This window comes from Salmo salar, chromosome ssa01 (assembly GCF_905237065.1).
Source record: "Salmo salar chromosome ssa01, Ssal_v3.1, whole genome shotgun sequence".
Taxonomy (NCBI): domain Eukaryota; kingdom Metazoa; phylum Chordata; class Actinopteri; order Salmoniformes; family Salmonidae; genus Salmo; species Salmo salar.
In genome coordinates, this window is record NC_059442.1 from 28,178,044 (window position 1) to 28,204,143 (window position 26,100).

The following is a 26,100-nucleotide window of genomic DNA, read 5'->3' on the forward strand; positions in this document are numbered from 1 at the left end:
CACAGTGTGGTGCAATGTGAATGTCCTTCCATAGCTGTTAGTTGATGCCTTTGATACTATATTTCGCATGGTGAGCGTGGAACACACGAAACATTCCCTTCTGACTGCGCGTTTGGATTTACGATGATCAGTACCGAGGGTGCTGAAGGTGGAGGAGACCAGCCCTGCTTTCGGCTGGAACCTTTGAACGCGCACCTATCAGGCAAAGCGGGTGAAACCCACCTTCTCTATGGGGACACGGACGCCACCTCTAAAGTGTCGGCCAACGGTGTGCAAGACATTGAGGATAGAATTTTGCGGATCACTGGTTATTACGGCTATTATCCGGGCTACTCCAGTCACAGAAGTAAGTCATGAAAATAGAAAACAGTAGAAGTCAACTAATAAAGTAGATGTCAACTAAACGTAAGCGTAAAACTGAAGCCCTTTAACACTATTGCTCCTCTTCATCCAGGTAGAGACAATGGCACGGGTAGTAGCCTATACTGTATGTGACCAGCATATTACGGGGGGGGGACTTGCTTTCCCATAAGAAATTAATGTTAACCATTTATACGGTGTTGCAGGAATAGGCTAAAACATTATATTCACTCACAAAATCTAGTGATTGTTGGGGCATGTGATTTTCTATTGTTTATTCGACTGATATCTACTTGTGTAATGTCAGAAGAGGGTATTTATTTTTCATTCTTCTCTTCTCTAGCTGAGAGCTAGGGGAATTGCTGCTGTATAGCCTACAGTTCAGTTTGTTTGTGGAATGAGCCATAATGGAACCACATTCTAAGGTGACATGTGCCTGACAGAGCTGCTGCTATGGAGACTAAGTAATATGTTCCTCCTCACATCCTTATTGACTTTTGGTCTGAGACACAAACACTGAACAGTAGTAGACAACCAGAGGCACAGACAGACAGACAGACAGACAGGCACAGACAGACAGGCACAGACAGACAGGCACAGATAGACAGATGCAATACCATAATGTAACATGACATCTATGCAAATGACATATATGCAAACCATTGTTCCTGTTACCATGACTGTAAATTATTTGAACTGTAGTGTTTTTATGATCATTTAACTATCCTAATGAGGAGGAGACAACATTCACTCTATTAGATGTTAGATGCATATTGAATTGTTTGTTGCTGGTCATGTTAATAGTTTTGCAGCTATTAAAATAATCAATATTTTCCAGTAGACAAATACCCTCGTCACATGCAACTCTCCCATGCTTCTATTACTCTGATTCTGCAGGACTTTATATGTTTTCTGTCTGTGAAATGACAGAAACACAATGATCAAAATAAATCCCACCACTGTGCATTGTACATGCATTGCAGCATACATTGGATATAATAATCATTGGGCAACTTGCCACCTCCGTGCTAGAAGAAGCTGCAAGTGATCTGCCTGTGCTACCCTTAATTGGATTTATTTTTGATTTGCAATAAATGTATGATTGCTGTGGTGAAATCATGGGTTGAGATGAAATAAGACTGATTATATGGGTTGTTCACGGGGAACTCTATTTAAGCAATAGCTATCAAATCAAAATCAAATCAAAATGTACTGTATAGAACAAACATAGCAGAGCATTTGACTGGTTTATAGTGAAAATTATGTATAGCATATACAAAACAAAATCTAATGAGATCAAGGCCAGTATTTTGTAAGATGCCATACTGGTCAGACTATAAGTAGGCTATAATTGTGCCTTTCATTTTAGTATGCAGTATGTGGGGATAAATGGAAGGAAGAACCTATACTGTTGTTGAAGACGTCAGAGAAAAATATCACTGATTCAGTGTCCATGAGCCTGTTGTGATTCATACTCAGAAATACCCTAGCTGAACTGAAATATCCTTACTGAATTGAATTTGACTTGTCACAGACAAGCTTCGACGCATTTCCGAACTGTTATATAAAAGCTCATCTAAATGAATTACTTGCAAAGTTACTCAGACCTAAAGAACAATGGAAGTCAGTCATACACATTATCACTCTGGGTGAATAACAAGTCTTCACCAGGCTTTAGAGCATCAACCAAATTCAATCAAATGTATCTATAAAGCCATTTTTACATCAGCAGATGTCACAAAGTGATTATACAGAAATGTTCTAGTGCATCATGAATCAGGTTTCCAGGCAAAAGGGGAAATCACTTTCAGCATAGCGAGAGAATGTCTGAATTGATAGTATTTGCTTTCATAATGTTAAAGGCTCAATGCAGTCAAAATATTTGACTTTCCCATGTTTTATATATATTTCCACACTATGAAGTTGATGTCTGAGGATAGCCTGACACTTATTTGTTCATTGGATTTTGTTTATATTTTGAAATTTGAATTAAATGTCTCTTGAAATGTTGCATATCATTTAAAAGAAGACTGCTGTTGGGTGGAAGCAAAAATAGCACAGATATAGAACATTAGTTTGATCTTGCCAACGCCATTGGGTAATTCTATATTTTGCCATCTGCAGTGAGTTAAAATATGCCTCCAAGGAGGATCATGGACTACATTTTCAGAGAGGGTCTTGGCTAAAGTTCACACGGTGTTTGTGATAACTTGTTAGGTAGCGATGTGACAAAAAATGTAAATGTTTTGCTCACATTAAGTGATAAAATAACTTTGAAATTGAAAAACTGACTCAAGTTGAAGTGTTGCTTTGAAATTGTACAAAATAATGTTGCTGTTTCTTACCCCAGCACCAGTCCTCGGATCAATTCTGGGGACTCCTCATAGGCCCTGCTCAGCCAAGTTGCAGATCAGTGTCCCTTGAACAAACATTAGTTTAATTTATTATAATTCGTGGTGTATAGTATCGTGCCCGTGAAGTGCTGAGATGTCCTGTTCAGTGGTCCAGAGGAACTGGCTGGGCTGGCACAGCACTGGGCAGACTGGCAGAGGCGAGAGGAAGTGAAATGACAGGCCCTGGCAACGCCACTCAGCACCGAGCCAGGCAGGCAGCTCACATTAACAAACTGGAGTATGACAACACTAGTGGATCTATCTATCTATCTATCTATCTATCTATCTATCTATCTATCTATCTATCTATCTATCTATCTATCTATCTATCTATCTATCTATCTATCTATCTATCTATCTATCTATCTATCTATCTATCTATCTATCTATCTATCTATCTATCTATCTATCTATCTATCTATCTATCTATCTATCTATCTATCTATCTATCTATCAATTTTGGACCCCCTTGTGGCCCCCCTAAATGTGGAGTATGAAATCATTTTTACATAACACATTTTTGCTATCATTCTTTTTTTACATCCGTTATTAGACAGTGGCAACGATGATGATTATGAACATGGTCTTTTGCCTGCTAATGCCTGCAATGCAGTGAAGAAAACGATATGACAACAATAAGGTCTAATGTAACTGACCCCTCTAACAGTACAACTGGCCCCAGCTTGGCCCCCCCCCAGTTGAAATGGTCTAGAACCGCCACTGTATGACAAGGCACACTATGATACCTATGGCTCTAAAAGTCTCCCCAGACACACAGACAATCACATTCATGTTTTAATTGAATCATTTATGATTTCACTCAGACATTCCTCATGTAGGCCTATGTCTGCAATCACTTTCCCGCTGAAACCTCACTCTTTCGGCGTGCTATTTTTAACTAGTGTCTAATTGGATGTGGGCTTTCTCTTGAACCACCATAGCCCTTAGCTCTCTTGAGAATGGGTAAAAACCTGTACAAAGTAATGGGGGAAATATTTATTCAAAATAGGTTAAGGACTCCTGTGTGTTTGCCAAAGTAGCAAACAAACAAACACGAGAGGCAAATTAACATCACACAAGAATCTAGGTGCTTAGGGTAGGTAACTAAAGGTAACTCGGCATACACTGCATATTCTTGAAAGTGAGTTTGATCTCATATTCTCAGTGTTATTGAGACTTTAGCACCAGTATGGTACAGAATATTCAACTAATGGTAGAAATGCACAGCTATTTAACACCTTGAATGTGCACCTGCAACCATCTGTTAAGACTAGATCTCTACTCCACTAATGGATTGACTGTTAGAGGTGGTGGTTACCATGTGTTGCCCCCTCTCTCTTCTGGTCAGCCTGTTCCTTAGCTCACTCCAAACAGCAGCAAAGTACCTGTTCAGTACAGCCAGTCCCTCTAGCAGAGAGAGATTTATATACACTGAGTGTACAAAACATTATAAACACTGCTCTTTCCATGACATAGACTGACCAGGTGAATCCAGGTGACAGCTATGATCCCTTATTGATGTCCCTTGTTAAATCCACTTCAACCAATGTAAAAGAAGGGGAGGAGACAGGTTAAAGAATCATTTTTAAGCCTTGAGACAATTGAGAAATGGATTGTGTATGTGTGCCATTCAGATGGTGAATGGGAAGACAAAACATGTAAGTGCCTTTGAACAGGGTAAGGTAGTAGGTGCCAGGCTCACCGGTTAGTGTTAAGAACTGCAACACATTTACATTACATTTTAGTTATTTAGCAGACGCTCTTATCCAGAGCGACTTACAGTAGTTAATGCATACATTTCATACATTTTTTTTTTTGTACTGGCCCCCCGTGGGAATCGAACCCACAACCCTGGCGTTGCACACACCATGCTCTACCAACTACCAACACTGCTGGGTTTTTAACTCTCAACAGTTTCCCATGTGTATCAAGAATGGTCCACCACCCAAAGGACATCCATCCAACTTGACACAACTGTGGGAAGCATTGGAATCCCTGTGGAATGCTTTCAACCCCTTGTAGAGTCCATACTCCCAACGAATTGAGGCTGTTCTGAGGGCAAAATATTTAAATACATGTAATTTTGTCCTTGAAACATTTAATTGAAATACTGTAGCCTTATTCCTATGGAGGACTGCTTCTTCTGAGGAGTGAAAATATGTCTGACCAGTGGCTTCAAAGCCATCTCATTGGCCAATACATAGTGATCCAGGGTTTATATACATCATTGGATTCCTAGTGCCCTCTTGTGGTCTATTAGGCTATCTAAACCTCAGTATGAAGTCCCCTTCTGTCCTCCAAAGAAATGACAACTGGAAAAGGGGAGCTGTGACTGGAGGTCTACTAAGCCTAATAACTACCAGCATGTATAAGTCAACATGGAGAGCTCCTTAAATCACACCCGCGCTGAAATCCATTATATAAAAAATCTAGTCAAATCACATTTTATTTGTAACATGCGTAAGTAAAAAATAAGAAATAAAAGTAACAAATATTTAAAGAGCAGCAGTAAAGAGAGTCAATGTGCGGGGGCACTGGTTAGTCGAGGTCATTGAGGTAATATGTACATGTAGGTAGAGTTAATGTGACTATGCATAGATAATAAACAGAGAATAGCAGCAGTGTAAAATGGAGGGGGGGGGGGGGCTTGCAAATAGTCTGGGTAGCCATTTGATTAGCTGTTCAGAAGTCTTATGACTTGGGGGTAGAAGCTGTTTAGAAGCCTTTTGGACCTATACCGCTTGCCGTGTGGTAGCAGAGACAACAGTCTATGACTAGGGTGGCTGGAGTCTTTTTGACAATTTTTAGGGCCTTCCCCTGACACCACCTGGTATAGAGGTCCTGGATGGCAGGAAGCTTGGCCCCAGTGATGTACTGGGCCGTACGCACTACCCTCTGTAGTGCCTTGCGGTCAGAGGCCGAGCAGTTGCCATACCAGGCAGTGATGCAACCAGTCAGAATGCTCTCGATGGTACAGCTGTAGAACTTTTGGGGGATCTGAGAACCCATGCCAAATCTTTTCAGTCTCCTGAGGGGGAATAGGTTTTGTTGTGCCCTCTTCACGACTGTCTTGGTGTGCTTGGACCATGATAGTTTGTTGGTGATGTGGACACCAAGGATCTTGAAGCTCTCAACCTGCTCCACAGCAGTCCCGTCGATGAGAATGGGGGCGTGCTCGATCCTCCTTTTCCTGGAGTCCACAATCATCTCCTTTCTCTTGATCACGTTGAGGTAGAAGTTGTGGTCCTGGCACCACACGGCCAGGTCTCTGACCTACTCCCTATAGGCTGTCTCATCGTTGTCGGTGATCAGGCCTACCACTGTTGTGTCATCAGCAAACTTAATGATGCCTGGCCATGCAGTCATGAGTGAACAGGGAGTACAGGAGGTGACTGAGCATGCACCCCTGAGGTGCCCCTGTGTTGAGGATCAGCATGGTGGATGTGTTTTACCTACCCTTACCACCTGGGGGGGGCGTCAGGAAGTCTAGGATCCAATTGCAGAGGGAGGTGTTTAGTCCCAGGGTCCTTAGCTTAGTGATGAGCTTTGAGGGCACTATGGTGTTGAACGCTGAGCTGTAGTCAATGAATAGCATTCTCACATAGGTGTTCCTTTTGTCCAGGTGGGAAAGGGCAGTGTGGAGTGCAATAGAGATTGCATCATCTGTGGATCTGTTGGGGCGGTATGCAAATTGGAGTGGGTCTAGGGTTTCTTGGATAATGGTGTTGATGTGAGCCATGACCAGTCTTTCAAAGCACTTCATGGCTACAGACGTGAGCGCAACCGGTCGGTAGTCATTTAGGCAGGTTACCTTCGTGTTGTTGAGCACAGGGACTATGGTGGTCTGCTTGAAACATGTTGGTATTACAGACTCAGACAGGGAGAGGTTGAAAATGTCAGTAAATACACATGCCAGTTGGTCAGCGCATGCTTGGAGTACACGTCCTGGTAATCCGTCTGGCCCTGCGGCCTTGTGAATGTTGACCTGTTTAAAGGTCTTACTCACATCATGTTTCAATGTTACTTGCCTCGAAGCGAGCATAGAGGTTATTAAGCTTGTCTGGTAGACTCGTGTCACTGGACAGCTCACAGCTGTGCTTCCCTTTGTAGTCTGTCATAGTTTGCAAGCCCTGCCACATAAGACGAGCGTCGGAGCCGGTGTAGTACGATTCAATCTTAGTCCTGTATTGACACTTTGCCTGTTTGATGGTTTATCAGAGGGCATAGCGGGATTTCTTATAAGCTTCCGGGAAAGCGGCAGCTCTACCCTTTAGCTCTGTGTGGATGTTGTCAGTAATCCATGGCTTCTGGTTGGGGTCTGTAACTACTGTCACTGTGGGGATGACGTCATCGATGCACTTATTAATGAAGCCAGTGACTGATGTGGTGTACTCCTCAATGCCATCGGAAGAATCCCAGAACATATTCCAGTCTGTGCTAGCAAAACAGTCCTGTAGTTTAGCATCTGCTTCATCTGACCACTTTTTTATAGACCGAGTCACTGGTGCTTCCTGCTTTAATTTTTGTTTGTAAGCAGGAATCAGGAGGATAGAATTATGATCAGATTTGCCAAATGGAGGCCGAGGGAGAGCTTTGTATGTGTCTCTGTGTGTGGTGTAAAGCTGGTCTAGAGTTTATTTTCCCCCTCTGGTTGTACATTTAACATGCTAGTAGAAATTAGGTAAATGGTTCTATGTCAATAGTTCTCATGCAGAGTGACTTGCACAGCCCCAGTGACCCTAGAATAACCACTGAATGCACATAACATGGGTATATGTGTGGCATATGGTGCTCTAGATGACCAGAGCTATATTTATACACAGTAGATGCCAACATCATACACAAAAATATTGGTAATATTCTCAACTGATGCTCCTGCTCTGCCACTCTCCCTAATGCCCAGTAGATGTCTCCCTCTTAAAACTAGAGTAATCTTTGATTAAAACCATGGGCAATGGTTTTAATCATCAATCTTAACTTCACAACTTCACACCATTTTGTATAGCCCTGGCATACTTCAATATGCTTAAGAAAAATATAGATGCAAAATGTATACTTTGTAATAATCATATGGGTTAGTCAGAATACTATTTCACTACTACCTACTCTAATACATTATTTCAGTGGCTCTCTGTCCTCTCTCCTCCCTCTCCTGTCTGTCCTCTCTCACCTCTCTGTCCTTTTGTCCTATTTTGCTCATCTCTGAGACGTACTGATTAACAGAGAGATGCATAAAGGCAAAGGGCTGTACGGTGGCAGAGGAACACAGGCTAATCTGAATGACAAAGGGCCTGACTGCGTCAGTGTTTCAGGCCAGAGCACACCGGAGCACCACCGTTGCTATGGATGTGTGCACGATTTATTTTAGAATCTGTGCCCTGGTCCAAGATGCGACAAAAGCATTGTGTTGTCTATGGATAAACTCTGGTCAGGGGTCTCTGGGGTTGTGATAAGAGGCTAGGGGGATATGATTGGTCGGCAATGAGGTGGAGAAGTGTGTCATTGGGACGCAGAGTGAGAGGGCTTGTCCCGGTCCTTATGGGCATCATATCCCAGGACTAGGAATGAGGGGTGGGGGGGATAATAACCTTTTCAGCCTTTCATGATCTAGATGTACCTGAGTTTGGTCTCCATACCATATCCATGCTCTATGTCATTATCTGTGCCCTATGTCCTTATCCGTGCGCTGTCAATATCCGTGCTCTATGTCAATATCCGTGCTCTATGTCAATATCCGTGCGCTGTCAATATCCGTGCTCTATGTCAATATCCGTGCTCTATGTCAATATCCGTGCTCTATGTCAATATCCGTGCTCTATGTCAATATCCGTGCGCTGTCAATATCCGTGCTCTATGTCAATATCCGTGCACGATGTCAATATCCGTGCTCTATGTCAATATCCGTGCTCTATGTCAATATCCGTGCTCTATGTCAATGTCCGTGCTCTATGTCAATATCCGTGCCCTATTTCAATCCCCTAAACTCTCAGTGATTAGCATCCTTGGGCCAAATGTGCTGACTAGCTGCCTTTCTTCTCCCTCCCTGTCTAGCTGCTGTCTCCACTGTGGTTATGCAGGGCTATTTCTAAATTTAGTCAACCCTCCCCCCCCTCCTAGCCCCTGCCTCAGGGGAGGGAACCATACAAGCACAAGGTGCAGCCAGAGCCAGCTCTCCAGACAGTCTCCACTGCCCTGCCCTGCCCCACTCACTCTCAGAATTTGAGGAACAGTGAAGCACTGTGATCTGCCATGCTCTGTAGCCTTGCCAGGATTCTGACTGAGAATTGGAGAGGAGAGACAGGAGAGTGGGAAGGGGGGGTCTGAGTGACATCGATATAGTGACAGAGAGAGGTTGGAGTACACATGATTGCAAAAAGGCAGTGACAGCTGGTTTCCTGTTAACTGTAATCAGGGGTACCCAATTGGAAGGTGCTGCAGCACAGGTTCGCTGTACTGTTGTTCATATCTCTGGTGAAATACTGCTGTCACTCCCTTGCGGGGGGTGCTGATAGAATTTGTTATATTTAGGTCCACTCATACAGGAGTAATAAAAGGCCCAGTGCGCATCTTTTGTGAGAGAAAAAAAAAACATTAAAATATATATATTTATATGTCATTGGGACACAGTATATATATATATATATACTGCTCAAAAAAATTAAGGGAACACTTAAACAACACATCCTAGATCTGAATGAAAGAAATAATCTTATTAAATACTGTTTTCTTTACATAGTTGAATGTGCTGACAACAAAATCACACAAAAATAATCAGTGGAAATCCAATTTATCAACCCATGGAGGTCTGGATTTGGAGTCACACTCAAAATTAAAGTGGAAAACCACACTATAGGCTGATCCAACTTTGATGTAATGTCCTTAAAACAAGTGAAAATGAGGCTCAGTAGTGTGTGTGGCCTCCACATGCCTGTATGACCTCCCTACAATGCCTGGGCATGCTCCTGATGAGGTGGTGGATGGTCTCCTGAGGGATCTCCTCCCAGACCTGGACTAAAGCATCCGCCAACTCCTGGACAGTCTGTGGTGCAACGTGGCGTTGGTGGATGGAGCGAGACATGATGTCCCAGATGTGCTCAATTGGATTCAGGTCTGGGGAACGGGCGGGCCAGTCCATAGCATCAATGCCTTCCTCTTGCAGGAACTGCTGACACACTCCAGCCACATGAGGTCTAGCATTGTCTTGCATTAGGAGGAACCCAGGGCTAACCGCACCAGCATATGGTCTCACAAGGGGTCTGAGGATCTCATCTCGGTACCTAATGGCAGTCAGGCTACCTCTGGCGAGCACATGGAGGGCTGTGCGGCCCCCCAAAGAAATGCCACCCCACACCATGACTGACCCACTGCCAAACCGGTCATGCTGGAGGATGTTGCAGGCAGCAGAACGTTCTCCACGGCGTCTCCAGACTCTGTCATGTCTGTCACGTGCTCAGTGTGAACCTGCTTTCATCTGTGAAGAGCACAGGGCGCAGTGGCGAATTTGCCAATCTTGGTGTTCTCTGGCAAATGCCAAACGTCCTGCACGGTGTTGGGCTGTAAGCACAACCCCCACCTGTGGACGTCGGGCCCTCATACCACCCTCATGGAGTCTGTTTCTGACCGTTTGAGCAGACACATGCACATTTTTGGCCTGCTGGAGGTCATTTTGCAGGGCTCTGGCAGTGCTTCACCTGCTCCTCCTTGCACAAAGGCAGAGGTAGCGGTCCTGCTGCTGGGTTGTTGCCCTCCTACGGCCTCCTCCACGTCTCCTGATGTACTGGCCTGTCTCCTGGTAGCGCCTCCATGCTCTGGACACTACGCTGACAGACACAGCAACCTTCTTGCCACAGCTCGCATTGATGTGCCATCCTGGATGAGCTGCACTACCTGAGCCACTTGTGTGGGTTGTAGACTCCGTCTCATGCTACCACTAGAGTGAAAGCACCGCCAGCATTCAAAAGTGACCAAAACATCAGCCAGGAAGCATAGGAACTGAGAAGTGGTCTGTGGTCCCCACCTGCAGAACCACTCCTTTATTGGGGGTGTCTTGCTAATTGCCTATAATTTCCACCTGTTGTCCATTCCATTTGCTCAACAGCATGTGAAATGTATTGTCAATCAGTGTTGCTTCCTAAGTGGACAGTTTTATTTCACAGAAGTGTGATTGACTTGGAGTTACATTGTGTTGTTTAAGTGTTCCCATTATTTTTTTGAGCAGTGTATATATATATATATATATATATATATCAAGGGGTGCTGCATCTCCCTAAGCGCCCCTACTTCCCACGGCTATGTTCCCTGGCTGGCTTGCCTGAGATGAATTTTTCTGGTGTGAGAGTAAGCAGGGTGGGGGATATATTAAGATTATATTACAGGGAGCTGAACCTCTGCTCTGTGTCTCACCGCATTGATGCTGTTGTATGCTATTGATGTATAGGCTGACAGGATGCCGAGGCCCATTAGAACCTTTGATTGTGAAAACCGCAGACAGAGGCAGGATGACCGGGAGCGAGGGCACTGTGAGATGGGAACTCTTGACCACACTCCTATGGGCCAGCTAGCAAATAATGTTCTGAGAACCATATGTTTCTTAGAGCTTGGTGAGAGCGTGGTTGTCCTATGGTTATTTTACATACAACCTTCCCAACACTTTCTGGGAATGGTGCAGGATAGTTGCTTGGCTTTGGAGCATTTTCAGCACATTTAAGGAATTTGACAAAAAAACTTGATTTTCTTTGTATTACGCCTAACAGTTCAAACATGTTTACATTTGCTTTCAATGTTGGTAATGTTCTAGGAACATTATCTAACTGGTTTGACATTGGGAATGTTCTCAAATAGTTCAGAGAACATTAATAAACAGCGTTCTTCTGTGGGAATTTCAGTACTTCAGGATAAAGTTTCCTACAGGTTTCCTCATGGTTCTATTTAAAGTCATATTCTCAAATTGTTCCTAAAACGTTAAGAAAACTTTCCATAAAAAAAAATGTGATGTACATGTTCAGAAAACATGTACATTCTGTTTTAGGCATCAGGAAAACTCTCTCTATCCTCTATCTTGTTAAGTGTGTTCAGGTGTGTTGGCAGCACCCACTAATTGGCCACACCGGATCTTAATGAGTGCTTGTTTCTTCTGAAATGGAGTCTGTTTGAATAGACTAAAATGAACATCTTTGCATAATAAAAACCAAAAACGTACGTTCCCACAATTTCCAAGGAACCAAATGTGCTAGCTGGTTATGCCCTGAGCTCACCCCTCTGCTGGGGCATACTGGGAAACCAACAAGTGGTTTCCCCTCTCCTGTGCAGGAGGAGCTCACTAAGACAGTGGGCACTCCTCAGTCAAAAACAATAGCACGAACAGGGAGTAAACATTTGAAAAAGAGTTCTGAATGATACTCTGTTCTTCCCTGTGATTATACTGTACCTTGTAGGAGCTACAGTTGAAGTCGGAAGTTTACATACACTTAGGTTGGAGTCATTAAAACTTGTTTTTCAACCACTCCACAAAGGTATTGTTTACAAACTATAGTTTTGGCAAGTCATTTAGGACATCTACTTTGTGCATGACAAGTAATTTTTCCAACAATTGTTTACAGACAGATTATTTCACTTATGATTCACTGTATCACAATTCCAGTGGGTCAGAAGTTTACATACACTAAGTTGACTGTGCCTTTAAACAGCTTGGAAATTTCCAGAAAATGATGTCATGGCTTTAGAAGCTTCCATTAGGCTAATTGACATAATTTGAGTCAATTGGAGGAGTACCTGAGGATGTATTTCAAGGCCTACCTTCAAACTCAGTGCCTCTTTGCTTGACATCATGGGAAAATCTAAAGAAATCAGCCAAGACCTCAGAAAAAAAATTGTAGACCTCCACAAGTCTGGTTCATTCTTGGGAGCAATTTCCAAAAGCCTGAAGGTACCACGTTCATCTGTACAAACAATAGTACGCAAGTATAAACACCATGGGACCACGCAGCCGTCATACTGCTCAGGATGGAGACGCGTTCTGTCTCCTAGAGATGAACGTACTTTGGTGTGAAAAGGGCAAATCAATCCTAGAATAACAGCAAAGGACCTTGTGAAGATGATGGAGAAAACAGGTACAAAAGTATCTATAGCCACAGTAAAACCAGTCCTATATCGACATCAGCAAGGATGAAGCCATTGCTCCAAAACCGGCATAAAAAAGCCAGACTATGGTTTGCAACTGCACATGGGGACAAAGATCGTACTTTCTGGAGAAATGTCCACTGGTCTGATGAAATAAAAATAGAACTGTTTTGCCATAATGACCATCGTTATGTTTGGAGGAAAAAGGGAGAGGCTTGCAAGCCAAAGAATATCATCCCAACCGTGAAGCACGGGGGTGGCAGCATCATATTGTGGGGTGCTTTGCTGCAGGAGGGGCTGGTGCACTTCACAAAATAGATGGCATCATGAGGGAGGAAAATTATGTGGATATATTGAAGCAACATCTCAAGACATCAGTCAGGAAGTTAAGGCTTGGACTCAAATGGGTCTTCCAAATGGACAATGACCCCAAGCATACTTCCAAAGTTGTGGAAAAATGGCTTAAGGACAACAAAGTCAAGGTATTGGAGTGATCACAAAGCCCTGACCTCAATCCTATAGAAAATATGTGGGCAGAACTGAAAAAGGGTGTGCGAGCAAGGAGGCCTACAAACCTGACTCAGTTACACCAGCTCTGTCAGGAGGAATGGGCCAACATTCACCTAATTTATTGTGGGAAACTTGTGGAAGGCTACCTGAAACATTTGACCCAAGTTAAACAATTTAAAGGCAATGCTACCAAATACTAATTGAGTGTATGTAAACTTCCTACCCACTGGGAATGTGTTGAAAGAAATAAAAGCTGCAATAAATAATTCTCTCTAGTATTAGTCTGACATTTCACATTCTTAAAATAAAGTGGTGATCCTAACTGACCTATAAGACAGGGAATTTGTAATAGGATTAAATGTCAGGAATTGTGAAAAATGTTGTTTAAATGTATTTGACTAAGGTGTATGTAAACTTCCGACTTCAACTATACATTTGATGTGTCTGGTCCATGCTCTCTCCAGCCTCCTTTCTGCTGGCATGACAGAGCATCATGAAGTGGGCTGGATGTGTGGGTGTTGGAGAGAGCATGTGCAGCCAGGCTTGCTTCTCTTTCTCATCCAGACTCTGTGAGTTCCTACTGCAGCTGATCTCCATGCCGTGAGGTGTAATGGGGAGTTAGGGGTGGTCCCTTCCCTGTCTCAGTTCAATTCATTTGTGTTGCAATGTCACAGACAACAGGACAGGACCACTATAAATAATCTAAGACTGAATGAGTAGTGAAGTAGGGGAGAAGTGCCAGGAGAGAGAGAGAGAGAGAGAGAGAGAGAGAGAGAGAGAGAGCGAGAGAGAGAGAGCGAGAGAGCGAGAGAGCGAGAGAGTGAGAGAGCGAGAGAGAGAGAGAGAGAGAGAGAGAGAGAGAGAGAGAGAGAGAGAGAAGCAGCTAACACAGCATAATTAGCTGGGGCTGCTTGGTTACCTTCCAAACAAAGCAGCTGATTTGCAGATCAAACGAAGAGGAGGGGAATGCAAGGGAGGAGGAGGGAGAACGAAAGGAAAGAGATGAAGGGAGTGATTGCGCGGAGCCACACACTTGAGTCTCAGTCTCCCTTGGAGACAGTGCATGACAGTGTAACAGTAGTCTCCACTCCACAGCACTTCTACTGAGCTCCAGCACTGTCCAGAGAGAAAGAGAGACAGCATCAGAGTAAGAGACAGTGAGGGAGTTAGCTCAACTGATTGAGAAAGAGGGAGAAAGAAAAAAGAAGGAGATATAAACATCAATAGACATTTAGATAGAAGAGACTGATAGAGAGCTATAGCTAGCCGCCTGTGGAGGAGCCAGGAGCCTGGGAATGCAGAGGGATTGCAGGAGGAGCTGCTGAGTGTAGCAGCAGTCCAGGCAGGCAGACAGACAACACACACACATCCCAGGGAGGGACTGTTGGCTCTGCCTCTAGTGGAGGATGAAGAAGCACTCGGCCAGAGTGGCTCCTCTCAGCTCCTACAGCTCCCAGGTCCTCACCTGCCCCATCTCCGAAGGTAAAGACTCCAGACTGGGGGTAGGGGACGGGGGAGTAGGGCGGGAGTCTGGCCCTAGGCGCCATGTCTGGGACGTGTGTGTACGTTTGTGTGTTTTGCGAATGTGTGCGTATCTGTGTGTCTAAGATGGGCAGCATTGGAAACTCATTAAACCCTTCTACAAAAGAAGGGATATGTGTGGAGAGATTACCATATCTTTGTGCATTGTTAATGCCTATGGCTAAACAACTATGGCAGGTCTTCTGTTTTCCCATATTAATGTGTATATAGGCCTTGGTGTAATGTGGTCATTACATTGTTCATTAAAATCAACCCCAAAGGGCAGAATATGAGGTAGAGAAAGAAAGAGAAAGGGAGGGGGAGATAGTTAAGGTAGCTAAAACAAATTTGGATGTGTCCAGTCTTAGTATAATTTTATGCTCTGGGCTTTCTACGATTATGTAAAGAGCACATTATGTGCCCTCTACAGAATAGTGTATACTGGGCTCCTCATTAAGTCTATGAAATGTCACAAGGGCTTGAAAATATAATTATCAAGTAGGCTAAAATGTTCTTTATTATCTTGTGGTTATTCAAAATCATACACGATCAGATTAATGCTTATATTACAAATCAACTGTTATGATTATTTAAATACTTTCACTTGAATGACTGTATTACATAACTATGAGAAACATTCATGCCTTTGCTCTTCACCGTTCTTTGAGAGGGGATGCTGAACTTATCGACAGGGACTCTGGTATCACAGCATATGTTTAGTTGTGTTCAAGTTGTACTTTGTGCCTTACTACTGATGTTTCCATGCCCAAACAGGCTGATGGTTTGGCTGTTCTCACATTTGTTCCTTCTTACTTACTTGTCTTGCATGTGATTCGTTTTGAGAGGTACATGGGTACCAAGTCCTTTAAATGGTACAGTTCTCTCCACAGCCATACACCATCCCGTCTCTAAGGCTTTAAGTTCCATATCCATTGTCTTTGTATCTATTTTGCAGAGATGAACAAAATATACACTTAATATTAATCCTCAGTTAAACCATGTATTTTATTCCCACCTGGTATGGACTAGATGCATTGCCTGACCTCTGTATACCCCTGCAGGCCATGTAGGAACATTCATGTGAACTACTAGCCATCTATTATATTCAGCACTAGTTTATCCATCACTGTCTCCACCACCCTTCCTCTGTCATGGATTGGAATGTGAGGTCCACGCAGGGGCACTGCGTCACGTTGTCAGCATATCCTGTGTATGTTCGCTTAATGGGAGTTTGTATTTCACACCTTTGCTTATGAGTCAACTCAAATCATAGCTTGGGGCTTAATACAGTACAGGTAACTAGATGTATATAGGTAGCTACTAGGTAAAGGCCTACTAAGCAGCAGTGCGTAGAGATATTCCTGTCCTTTGCAAGACCTCAGCCATAAGATGCTCTCAGGTGTCCGAGCTACAGTGTGTGAGATACCTTAGTTTTTGTTATGCTATTATTTGCTGTGCCATACTGTATTGTAGTCTAACGTTTTATAGCACCATCAGCAGGAAATATTGCAGTCTGTTACAGGAGCTCAAATGTAGCGAATAATTCAGCATTAATGATGTGGAATGATAGTTTTGTTTTAATATCAATATCCTGGCAATGGATCAGAGCGTGGTGCTTTTGCCTGGGGAAACAGGATGCTAACAAGCCTACAATTTGTCACTCTCTGCACCCAGCACCCACTACAGTACTGTACAGTGAATTATGTCCTCTCAGTTTGGGCATGGTCTTTGAATGGTCAATGGGAAGAGGACATAAAAATGTAGCTTAGCGTACAACATCTACATCCGATGATGTTACTTCTGCTTTTAAACCATGCAATTCTTGATTGTCTCCCTTTCTCCACTTAAGGTCTATCTGTCTGTCCCCATCTGGGACGAAGTGCGATAAAACACGTCATCAATCTTTAGTTTTAAGGCATACAAATTGATAAAAGATGTAAGGGCCAAGTTTTGCATTTCATGGATGTATTGGAGATGACATTTGCATCCAATATAAAACTCTGCACTGTTCGCCTAGATGCCAAGCCAAATTGCCAGAGTTCCAAATGCCAGTGAAAGTTGTCACAGTAACCTCAGTGTGACAGAGATACAGTTTCCCTATCAAAATCCTTTTGAAGACAGAAGTCAAAAAACATAGACTGGAACTGATTCTCATGCACTGTCTGTCTTCATAATGTGTGTTTGGCCAGCATTATCTTTTCCTTCCTATGGAAAGGCACTTTTCGGAGAGATGCAATGCTCACCTAATATTATGTAGGAACTGTAGGTGTATGAATGCTTTTCAATGCTGCTACTGTTAGGTTTGTCATCATGAAGTTTCTGCCAACACCTTAGCGTGGGTACTGAATAGCAGCATTATTATAAGTTTGGGTCAGAGAGCATGAAGTTTCTTGGGTTTCAAGGATATTATCATTCTGGATGTGCTGCTGAAGTCTTTTCTCTTACTTCTAAGGCGTTCAAGTTTTACAGAACCCAGCACACACACTCTTAAGCATCTATGACATTTTAAGCCAGCAATTAATGTTACCCTTGTTCTCTTTCAATCAAATGGATTTGATCTCATCTCATACATATTCCATTACACTCTGCTTTCTGTTTTAGAGAACCTAAGGGGAAGCGTCACGGTATGAATCTTAGTGGCGCTTTTATAGTTTTGATTAGATTTTTTGAGGGGGGTCGGAAGACTGCTCTGAACCAACAGTTAGTTTTCTCTCTGGGAGCAGGGGGTCGATACCTAGTGGTGTACGTTAGGGGTTTTATTGGATAACTTTGAGGCACTGATTGTACTCATATTGCTTTGAGCACTGATAATGCTCCTCCTCAGAGAGCGAGAGAGGCTGCTGCTTCCTGCTGTATTGTAATGTAATGTCTATAGCCATGGTGGAAATGGCTGGGCTGAGCCCATAGTGCTGAACCAGCAAGCTGAAAGTGAGCAGCAAACACCCAGCACATGTCATATTTTATTCCTGCCCTGGTGTAAATTGATCATGCTCTGGAGGGTTATATAACGGATCCTAGCTCTCTCCGGAAACACCCTCACATCATCTCAGTGACACACACACACACTACAGCAAGTAAGCAATGACCCAGAAGGCATTCAGTCCCACAATCCATTAAGGCATTGCACCCCCCCAACATTATTCTGTTTTGACTGCAAAATGACTGCTGCAAGAAATAACATTCAATATAATTCCTTTCATTTCTGTTCTCAATTCCTGGTTGTCTATTGTAGTGGGTGTGATGTGTGTGCTCACAGTTAGTTTTAGGGTTCTCCTTGCTCCCAGTCTCCCTGCGCACACTGCACCAGTCCAAAAACCACTCAGTCTGCACTGAAGCCACTGAACACATAAATGCACACTCAGAGCTTTGCTAATCTATTCTCTTTACAGTCGCAAGCAAAAACAAAAAGGCCAGTCTGCTAACCTTTTAACAATGTTTTCTTGCGGTTGTAAAGATGTCAGCAGTCTGCCGTAGTTGCCCTGCTATGTCCACAAGGGAAAGTCCTAGTGGAAGATCTTGCTCAGTGCTGTAAAGGTTTTTTTGAAAAGTTTTATTCCTCAATAGTCAGACCTCTTTATCAATCCTGTAGTTTCTTTAGAGAGGTGGATGGATGTCACGTGATTGGGCTGACACATACATATTGTGGATAGTTGTTTTGGGGCATCAGGTTTCTGTACGCATATGACTACATGACTATGTTAGGACTGTATCCACTTTGCTATATAATGACTTTATGGTTCTATTTCTGACATCGGCAACCAGCAACCACCATGCTAAGGTTATTCAATCTGGGGGATTTACTGCTCACTAAGGATGAATGATCAATTCTTGCTTACTTACCTCAGTGAGGCAGCCAGGATAGTGTCAAAGAATGGAGCATGGAACCCAATGAGAACAAAGGAACAATCCAATGTAAATGTATTTCTGAAAACTATCCCACATCAGCTGTATTCTGAAGTGCTAAGTGTTTTATTGTGAAAACTGAACATTCTAATTAATTGTCTGTTGATGAAAAGAGGGTCAGCCACAGCTGAATTACACAATTGCATGTCATTAATCTCTCATACCAATGGTAGTACACATGTACTAGTTGTGTACTGTCATCAACAACCACAAACTGTCCATGGTTCTAAAGCCATTCAACTGTTTTTGGTGCTGAAGCCAGTTCCACTGTCCGTTGTACTGAAGCCAGTTCCACTGTCCGTTGTACTGAAGCCAGTTCCACTGTCCGTTGTACTGAAGCCAGTTCCACTGTCCGTTGTACTGAAGCCAGTTCCACTGTCCGTTGTGCTGAAACCAGTTCCACTGTCCGTGGTGCTGAAGCCAGTTCCACTGTCCGTGGTGCTGAAGTGTTTACTCTTCAGCCATACCTACGCCCATAGGGGTAACCCTATTCCCTACATAGTTCAACAGCATGTGCTTTCCCCCCACAGGAGAGGAGGGTTCTGAGTCTCGTGCAGACACACCAGGCAGCGAGGCCAGTGGAGAGGGGACATCATACCAGACGTGTGCTAACACAGTGCTGAAGGTGCTGGGGGGCCTCCTATTGGTCCTATGTGTGTCCTCCTCCTGGGTGGGCACCACTCAGCTGGTCCAGCTCACCTTCAAGTCCTTCTCCTGCCCCTTCTTCGTCTCCTGGTTCAGCACCAACTGGAACATCCTCCTCTTCCCACTCTACTACGGAGGCCATGTGGTCACCACCCGAGACAAGCAGACTCCTATACAGAAATTCAGGTGATTTATTGTGACAGTGGGGAAGGGATAATACATGTATTTCTCTTTGAGAAGCCATTGACTCCATAGACTATATGGAGGGTATTGAATCAGTGGTGACACCCGGAAGTGTTTACGGGAGCTACAGTAGTTATCAGATTTGGAAGATTCTGTTTGTTCAGTATTCAGTGGCTTTAATCTCCTCCAGTGCTCAGTGAGACGTTGTTAATATGACACATCCCTCCTCTAATTACCATTGGCACTCAGGCGTGTGAATGGGGATATTGACCGCAACCAGGAGAAATGGCCATTGTAGTAATGGTGATGTCTGCATATTTCAATGAAGCGTTGCCTCTCAGCCGGAAAAACAAACAAAAATGATCAAATGTACCCGAACAGTTTTGACTTCCATCCAAAGTTTTTGGATTCCCACTCTTACATTTCCTCATGGGAATAGACCTAGAACTAATCCCTTTGATAAGTGCTCTTACCAACAACAACAATTTTGAGAAGTAAATAGCCTCTCCCATTCCTTTATCCCCCATTTCCTTTCTGTAATTCTATTCGTCAGAGAGTGCAGCAGGCTTTTTGGGGAAGATGGGATGACCCTCAAGCTGTTCCTGAAGAGGACAGCCCCCTTCTCCATCCTGTGGACCCTGACTAACTACCTGTACCTGCTGGCCCTGAGGAAGCTGACCGCCACTGACGTCTCAGCCCTCTACTGCTGCCACAAGGCCTTCGTCTTCCTGCTGTCCTGGATCGTCCTGAAGGACCGCTTCATGGGTGTACGGGTCAGTACTCTACCACTACTATTACTTCCTTGGGCTTGGTTACACAGCTATCTAACGAATCATACAGGGGAGTGGGACAGTATGCACAAGTATTAAGGTTGATTGGTTTACTTCCCTCATCCCTACCTGCAGATTGTGGCAGCCATAATGGCCATCACAGGCATTGTCATGATGGCATACGCAGATGGTTTCCATGGGGACTCCATCATAGGTGTGGCCTTGGCTGTGGGCTCTGCCTCCACATCGGCTCTCTACAAGGTTTGTTTACTAAGCATGTGTCTGTTTACTGAAATACTTAGTATTCTCAATTAGTTTTACAAAAAGTGCCATCAGTATAACATAGCTGGACATTGTTTCCTCTGCTGCAGGTGCTGTTTAAGATGTTCCTGGGCAGTGCCAGCCTGGGTGAGGTGGCTCACTTCCTCTCCACCATGGGTGTCTTCAATCTCATCTTCATCTCCTTCATCCCCCTCATCCTCTACTTCACCAAAGTGGAGCACTGGGGCTCTCTGTCCTCGCTGCCCTGGGGATACCTGTGTGGCCTGGCTGGGCTCTGGCTGGGTGAGTGGACACAACTATGGGACACACACACTCACACAGGAAAGATATTTTGGTTAACATTTTCATTTGTCTTCCAGTGTTCAATATCCTGGTTAATGTTGGTGTGGTGCTTACCTACCCCATCCTCATCTCTATAGGGACACTGCTCAGTGTGCCCGGCAATGCAGGTACGTGTCTGTGTGTGTGTGTGTGTGCGTGTGTGTGTGTGTGTGTGCATCCGTGTGTGGGTGAAGTAAAGTTTATACTGACCTTGATTTTTGTTAATAAACAGACAGGCTCTTCATCTTTATAATGTGCAAATGTTGAATGTCTGTATCATCTCTGAAATTTGTGTTAAGGCCCCTTTATTCTAGTGCATGCAGAGGTATTGTATCCAGAGGTCAGCACTTTAGGCCCCCACAGCAAACAGATTACACAGCAAGTCTGACTCTCTCACCTCGGAAACCCGATCATCAATATGCCTTCACACAGACGCAGCAACTATCCCTCACTAAGGTGGATTAGGTTTTTAAGGCAACAATAAATGCCTGCAGACTAGTTATTTTCCTCAACCACAGAGGCCTGTACGAAGGTCAGTGGGTTACGACAGCTTGGTGCAGTGCAGGGGTCTACACTCTTAGAAAAAAGGGTTCCAAAAGGGTTCTGTGGCTGTCCCCATAGGAGAACCCTTTTTTGTTCCAGGTAGAACTCTTTTGGGTTCCATTTAGAACCCTCTGTGGAAAGGGTTCTACATGGAACCCAAAAGAGTTATATCTAGAACTGATCCTACAGGGACAGCTGAAGAACCCTTTTTGGTTCTAGATAGTGCCTTTTTTTTAAACTGTAGGCCAATAGAGCAGAGAGAAAACATATTTGTAATCTTGTGCTGATTGTAAGCCGCATTGTTAGCTATGTTTAACTCCCCCTGGAGTTCAGTTTGTCCCCCCACCTGTGTCCTGTGGTTTCTGTTACTTTATGTCATTAATCAGAACATCTTTCTCTCGCTCTCTCTCTTCTTATACCTCACTTCTACTTAATTAATCAAAACATCTCTCTCTCTGTCCCCCCCTTCCTCCTTCCCCTCCTTTCCTCCCTCTCTCCCCCCCTCCGTAGCGGTAGATGTGTTGAAACATGAGGTTATCTTCAGTGTGGTGCGTCTGGCTGCCACCTGCATCATCTGCCTGGGCTTCCTGCTGCTGCTGCTTCCTGAGGAGTGGGACTCCGTCACTCTGCGCTTCCTCGCCGCCTTCGCAGACAAGAAGTCTGAGGAGCATGGTGAGGAGCTGACCGAGTCCAGCATCAACACGCGCAGCCGCAGCCGAGCCAATGGCACAGTCTCAATCCCTATGGCATGATCCCATGATCCACCACTGCCCCGTCCCATCACCAACCCCCATTCTCGCACGTTTCTACATGTTCCATCTGGGAAGCGTGGCGGGATAACTCTGGTGCTGACTACAGACCAGGAAGTCCAAAATCAGGAGAACAGGAAGTGTAACTAGGACTGAGAGAAACTATCACAGTTCTGTCACTTTCCCCAGGAACTACTGGGGAGTAAAAATAGAACATTTACTGCTGAGTTTGCTGAGCAGAAAGTTGGAAAGTGTTATTTACTTTCTTGAACTCCTTTCCACGCCCAGTCTTGCCCGTCACATGCTCCTAGACCAGTGTTTCTCAACTTCGGTCCTCCAATACCCCCAACGGTACATCTTTTTGTTGAGGCCCCGGACAGGCACATCTAATCATCTAGCACTTGCCAAGTTGAATCAGTTGTTTTTGTCCGAGGCTACAACAACAATGTGCGCTGTTGGGGGCACTCAAGGACCGGAGTTGGGAAACACTGCCCTAGACCATGTAAACCCAACCTTGAACCTGCTACACGGACTGTATTCTGTGAATATAAATATTGAATGGGCCAGTTTGGCTCAATCTTATATGTATTTATTGAATTTACTCAGAGGTGTATCAGTATAGTATTTACATTTTACTTCTTATATAGTATTATGTACAGGAATGGGTTGGGAAATACAGTTCCTTTAGAAAGTATTTTTTTTCCACATTTTGTGTTACACCCTGAATATAATTACATTTAGATTTTTTTTGTCACTAGCCTACACACAATACCCTATAATGTCAAAGTGGAATTATGTTTTAAAAAAATACATTTTTACAAATGAATTGTAAATGAAAAGCTGAAATGTCTTGAGTCAGTAAGTATTCAACCCCTTTGTTATGGCAAGCCTAAATAAGTTCAGGAGTAAAAATGTGCTTAACAAGTCACATAAGTTGCATGGACTCACTCTGTGTGCAATAATAGTGTTTAACATGATTTTTGAAAGACTACCTAATCTCTGTACCCCACACATACAATTATCTGTAAGTTCCCTCAGTCGAGCACTGAATTTCAAACACAGATTCAGCCACAAAGACCAGGGAGGCTTTCCAATGGCTCGCAAAGAAGGTAGATGGGTAAATATCCCTTTGATAATGATGAAGTTATTAATTACACTTTGGATGGTGTATCAATACACCCAGCCACTATAAAGATACAGATGTCCTTCCTAACTCAGTTGTCGGAGAGGAAGGAAACAGCTTAGGGATTTCATCATGAGGCCAATGGTGACTTTAAAACAGTTACAGAGTTTAATGGCCGTGATAGGAGAAAACTGAGGAAGGATCAACAACATTATAGTTGCTCCACAATACTAATCTAATTGACAGAGTTAAAATAATAAAAAATATTCCAAAACATGCATCCTGTTTGCAACAGGGCACTAAAGTAATACTGCAAAAATACAAAGTATTATGTTTGGGGCAAATCCATAACTGCAACACATAACTGAGTACCACGCTCCATATTTTCAAGTGGTGGCTGCATCATGTTATAGGTATGCTTGCAATCGTTAAGGACTGGGGAGTTTTCCAGGATAAAAAAGACATGGAATTGAGCTAAGCACAGGAGAATCCTAGAGGAAAACCTGGATCAGTCTGCTTTTCACCAGACACTGGGAGATGAATTCACCGTTCAGCAGGACAATAACCTAAAACACAAGGCAAAATCTACACTGGAGTTGATTACCAAGAAGACAGTTCCTGAGTGGTCGAGTTACAGTTTTCACTTAAATCTACTTGAAAATGTATGACAAGACATGAAAATGGGTGTCGAGTAATGATCAATAACCAATTTGACAGAGCTTGAAGAATTTTTAAAAGAATAATGGCTGTGGAAAGCTCTTAGAGACTTACCCAGAAAGACTCACAGCTGTAATCGCTTCCAAATGTGTTTCTACAAAGTATTGACTCAGGGCTGTGAATACTTCTGTAAATGAGATATTTCTGTATTTCATTTTCAATACATTTTCAAACAGTTCTAAAAATATGTTTTCACTTTGTCATTATGGAGTATTGTGTGTAGATGGGTGAGAGAAAACATATATTTAATCCATTTTGAATTCAGGCTGAAACACAACAAAATGTGGAACAAGTCAAGGGGTATGAATACTTTCTGAAGGCACTGTATCTGCTTAATGTACAGGCTCTTTTTCTTTTTTAATAAAATACATAAAAAGACCAATAGCTTCTGGTTATTGGTGCCCATCAGATCAAATTGTCTTATAAACACATAAACACATGCTATGTTCAAAACATGAAAATGATTGAGATGGCTATAAATTGATATTTCAGTTATCAATAGCCAGGGAAGTCGATCAGGTCCACATTGGACAGGGGCTCCTGGCAGAGCTTCTGAGGTCTCTCTCTCCATACTGCCAGGGCCTTCAGATTCTCCTATTACATCCCTTCTGCACGCAGCACACAGACAGCAGGTTCAGATTTATGTGTATAACTAACTGCTCAGTAGATCTGCTCACACAGGCCTGAGAAGATACTGCCTTCTTTAGATCAACTATAGCAGTACTTTTTATAATGAGCTTTAGAAGGCTGTGAAACACACTTAATGCCCTCTGTCACAACCTTGTCACTACCTTGTCTTCTGCCCTGATTCTTCTTAGTTTCAAACATATCCAGCCATATGGCGAGTGGGATTCATCCATTCTTAGTAATAACACATTTAATGAATTGTGATGAGATGACAGACTCTCCTGCATGCTCTGTGTCATTCCATCTTTCCTCTCTCTGCTCCCCCTGCTCACTTTCACAGATATCTCTGGTAATTATGAGATAAAGGCTTTTATAGCCCAGCAGAAACCTAGCACTGATTCATGTGAAGGTAGCATCTCACAGCTCCTCCACAGCCAAACAGTGACAGAGGAGCAGTAAAAACAGCAGCCTTTCAGTGTGATAGAAATACAATGAAACCAATAAGAAAGACGGAACAACTTAATCTTAAATTCATTTCAGGGCACTTGAATTGCTTTATTCCTGGAGACGAAGTGCAGTGTGTTTGTTGGAGCTGTTCTCCTCTGAGGCTGTGAGACACAGAGCTCAGTCCCCAGTCAGTGCTGTGATGGCTGGTGTACTGTCAGTGAGACATGCCCTCTAATGAAGCATTTGCTGAAGTGACAGATTCACAGACACAGACTGTTGTGGCTGCTGCCTCATTAAACCAAACGAGCGAGAAAAGAGGAGTAGGAGGAATGCAGGGAGGGGTTTAAACCCCTCATCACTGATATATTTACATATCCACACACAGACGGGAGAGAAGGCAACATCTCCATGTTATGCAGGTAGTCTGAACTTCCTCATTTTTGGAAAAGTCAGGTTCCAACTTTTACCCTTATTTCCTGCTCTGAATGACTTCCTTGTTGAAAACTGAATTCTGGGAAAGTAGAGTGTATGTTGTTGAGGCAGCTCTGTCTCTGATTCTTTACCCATGCCTGGGCAGTTTGGAACAGGGAGGGGAGGAGGTATGGGGCTCGAAAAAAGAACAGGGTCTTTCAAGCATTAACTTGGAGTTACAAAGTAACCTGTAGGGAGAGTTTCCATAGAAACACAGCTCATTATAATGAAAAAGTATAAAGACAGGGAGGTTGCACACACCTTCCATGTTAACCACAACTAAAACTGGTTACTGCACTTGTACAGTTGTAACATACAGAGAGATGGTTTCAGAGGGGAAATGCTCATGTTGCCAGTGGGAGGATTTGAAGCCCACTTTGATTGATAGCTATAGATGACAAATTGATAGCTGAGAG

The 26,100-nt window shown here is 43.5% G+C and overlaps 1 protein-coding gene across 2 annotated transcripts; it reads left to right on the forward strand.

Annotated features, from left to right (window-relative positions):
• Nucleotides 1-24,222, forward strand: LOC106593636 (solute carrier family 35 member F4). 2 transcript variants are annotated; one of them, XM_014185027.2, is made up of 7 exons: nucleotides 1-346; nucleotides 19,337-19,637; nucleotides 20,188-20,407; nucleotides 20,540-20,665; nucleotides 20,776-20,968; nucleotides 21,046-21,135; nucleotides 22,061-24,222. In XM_014185027.2, the coding sequence occupies exons 1-7, from the start codon at nucleotides 124-126 to the stop codon at nucleotides 22,300-22,302; spliced, it is 1,395 nt and encodes a 464-aa protein (XP_014040502.1). In that variant the 5' UTR covers nucleotides 1-123; the 3' UTR covers nucleotides 22,303-24,222. The 2 variants fall into 2 exon arrangements, with proteins under 2 accessions (XP_014040502.1, XP_014040561.1); XM_014185086.2 differs by lacking the exon at nucleotides 1-346 and adding an exon at nucleotides 14,432-14,864.
• The last annotated feature ends 1,878 nt before the right edge of the window (nucleotides 24,223-26,100 follow it).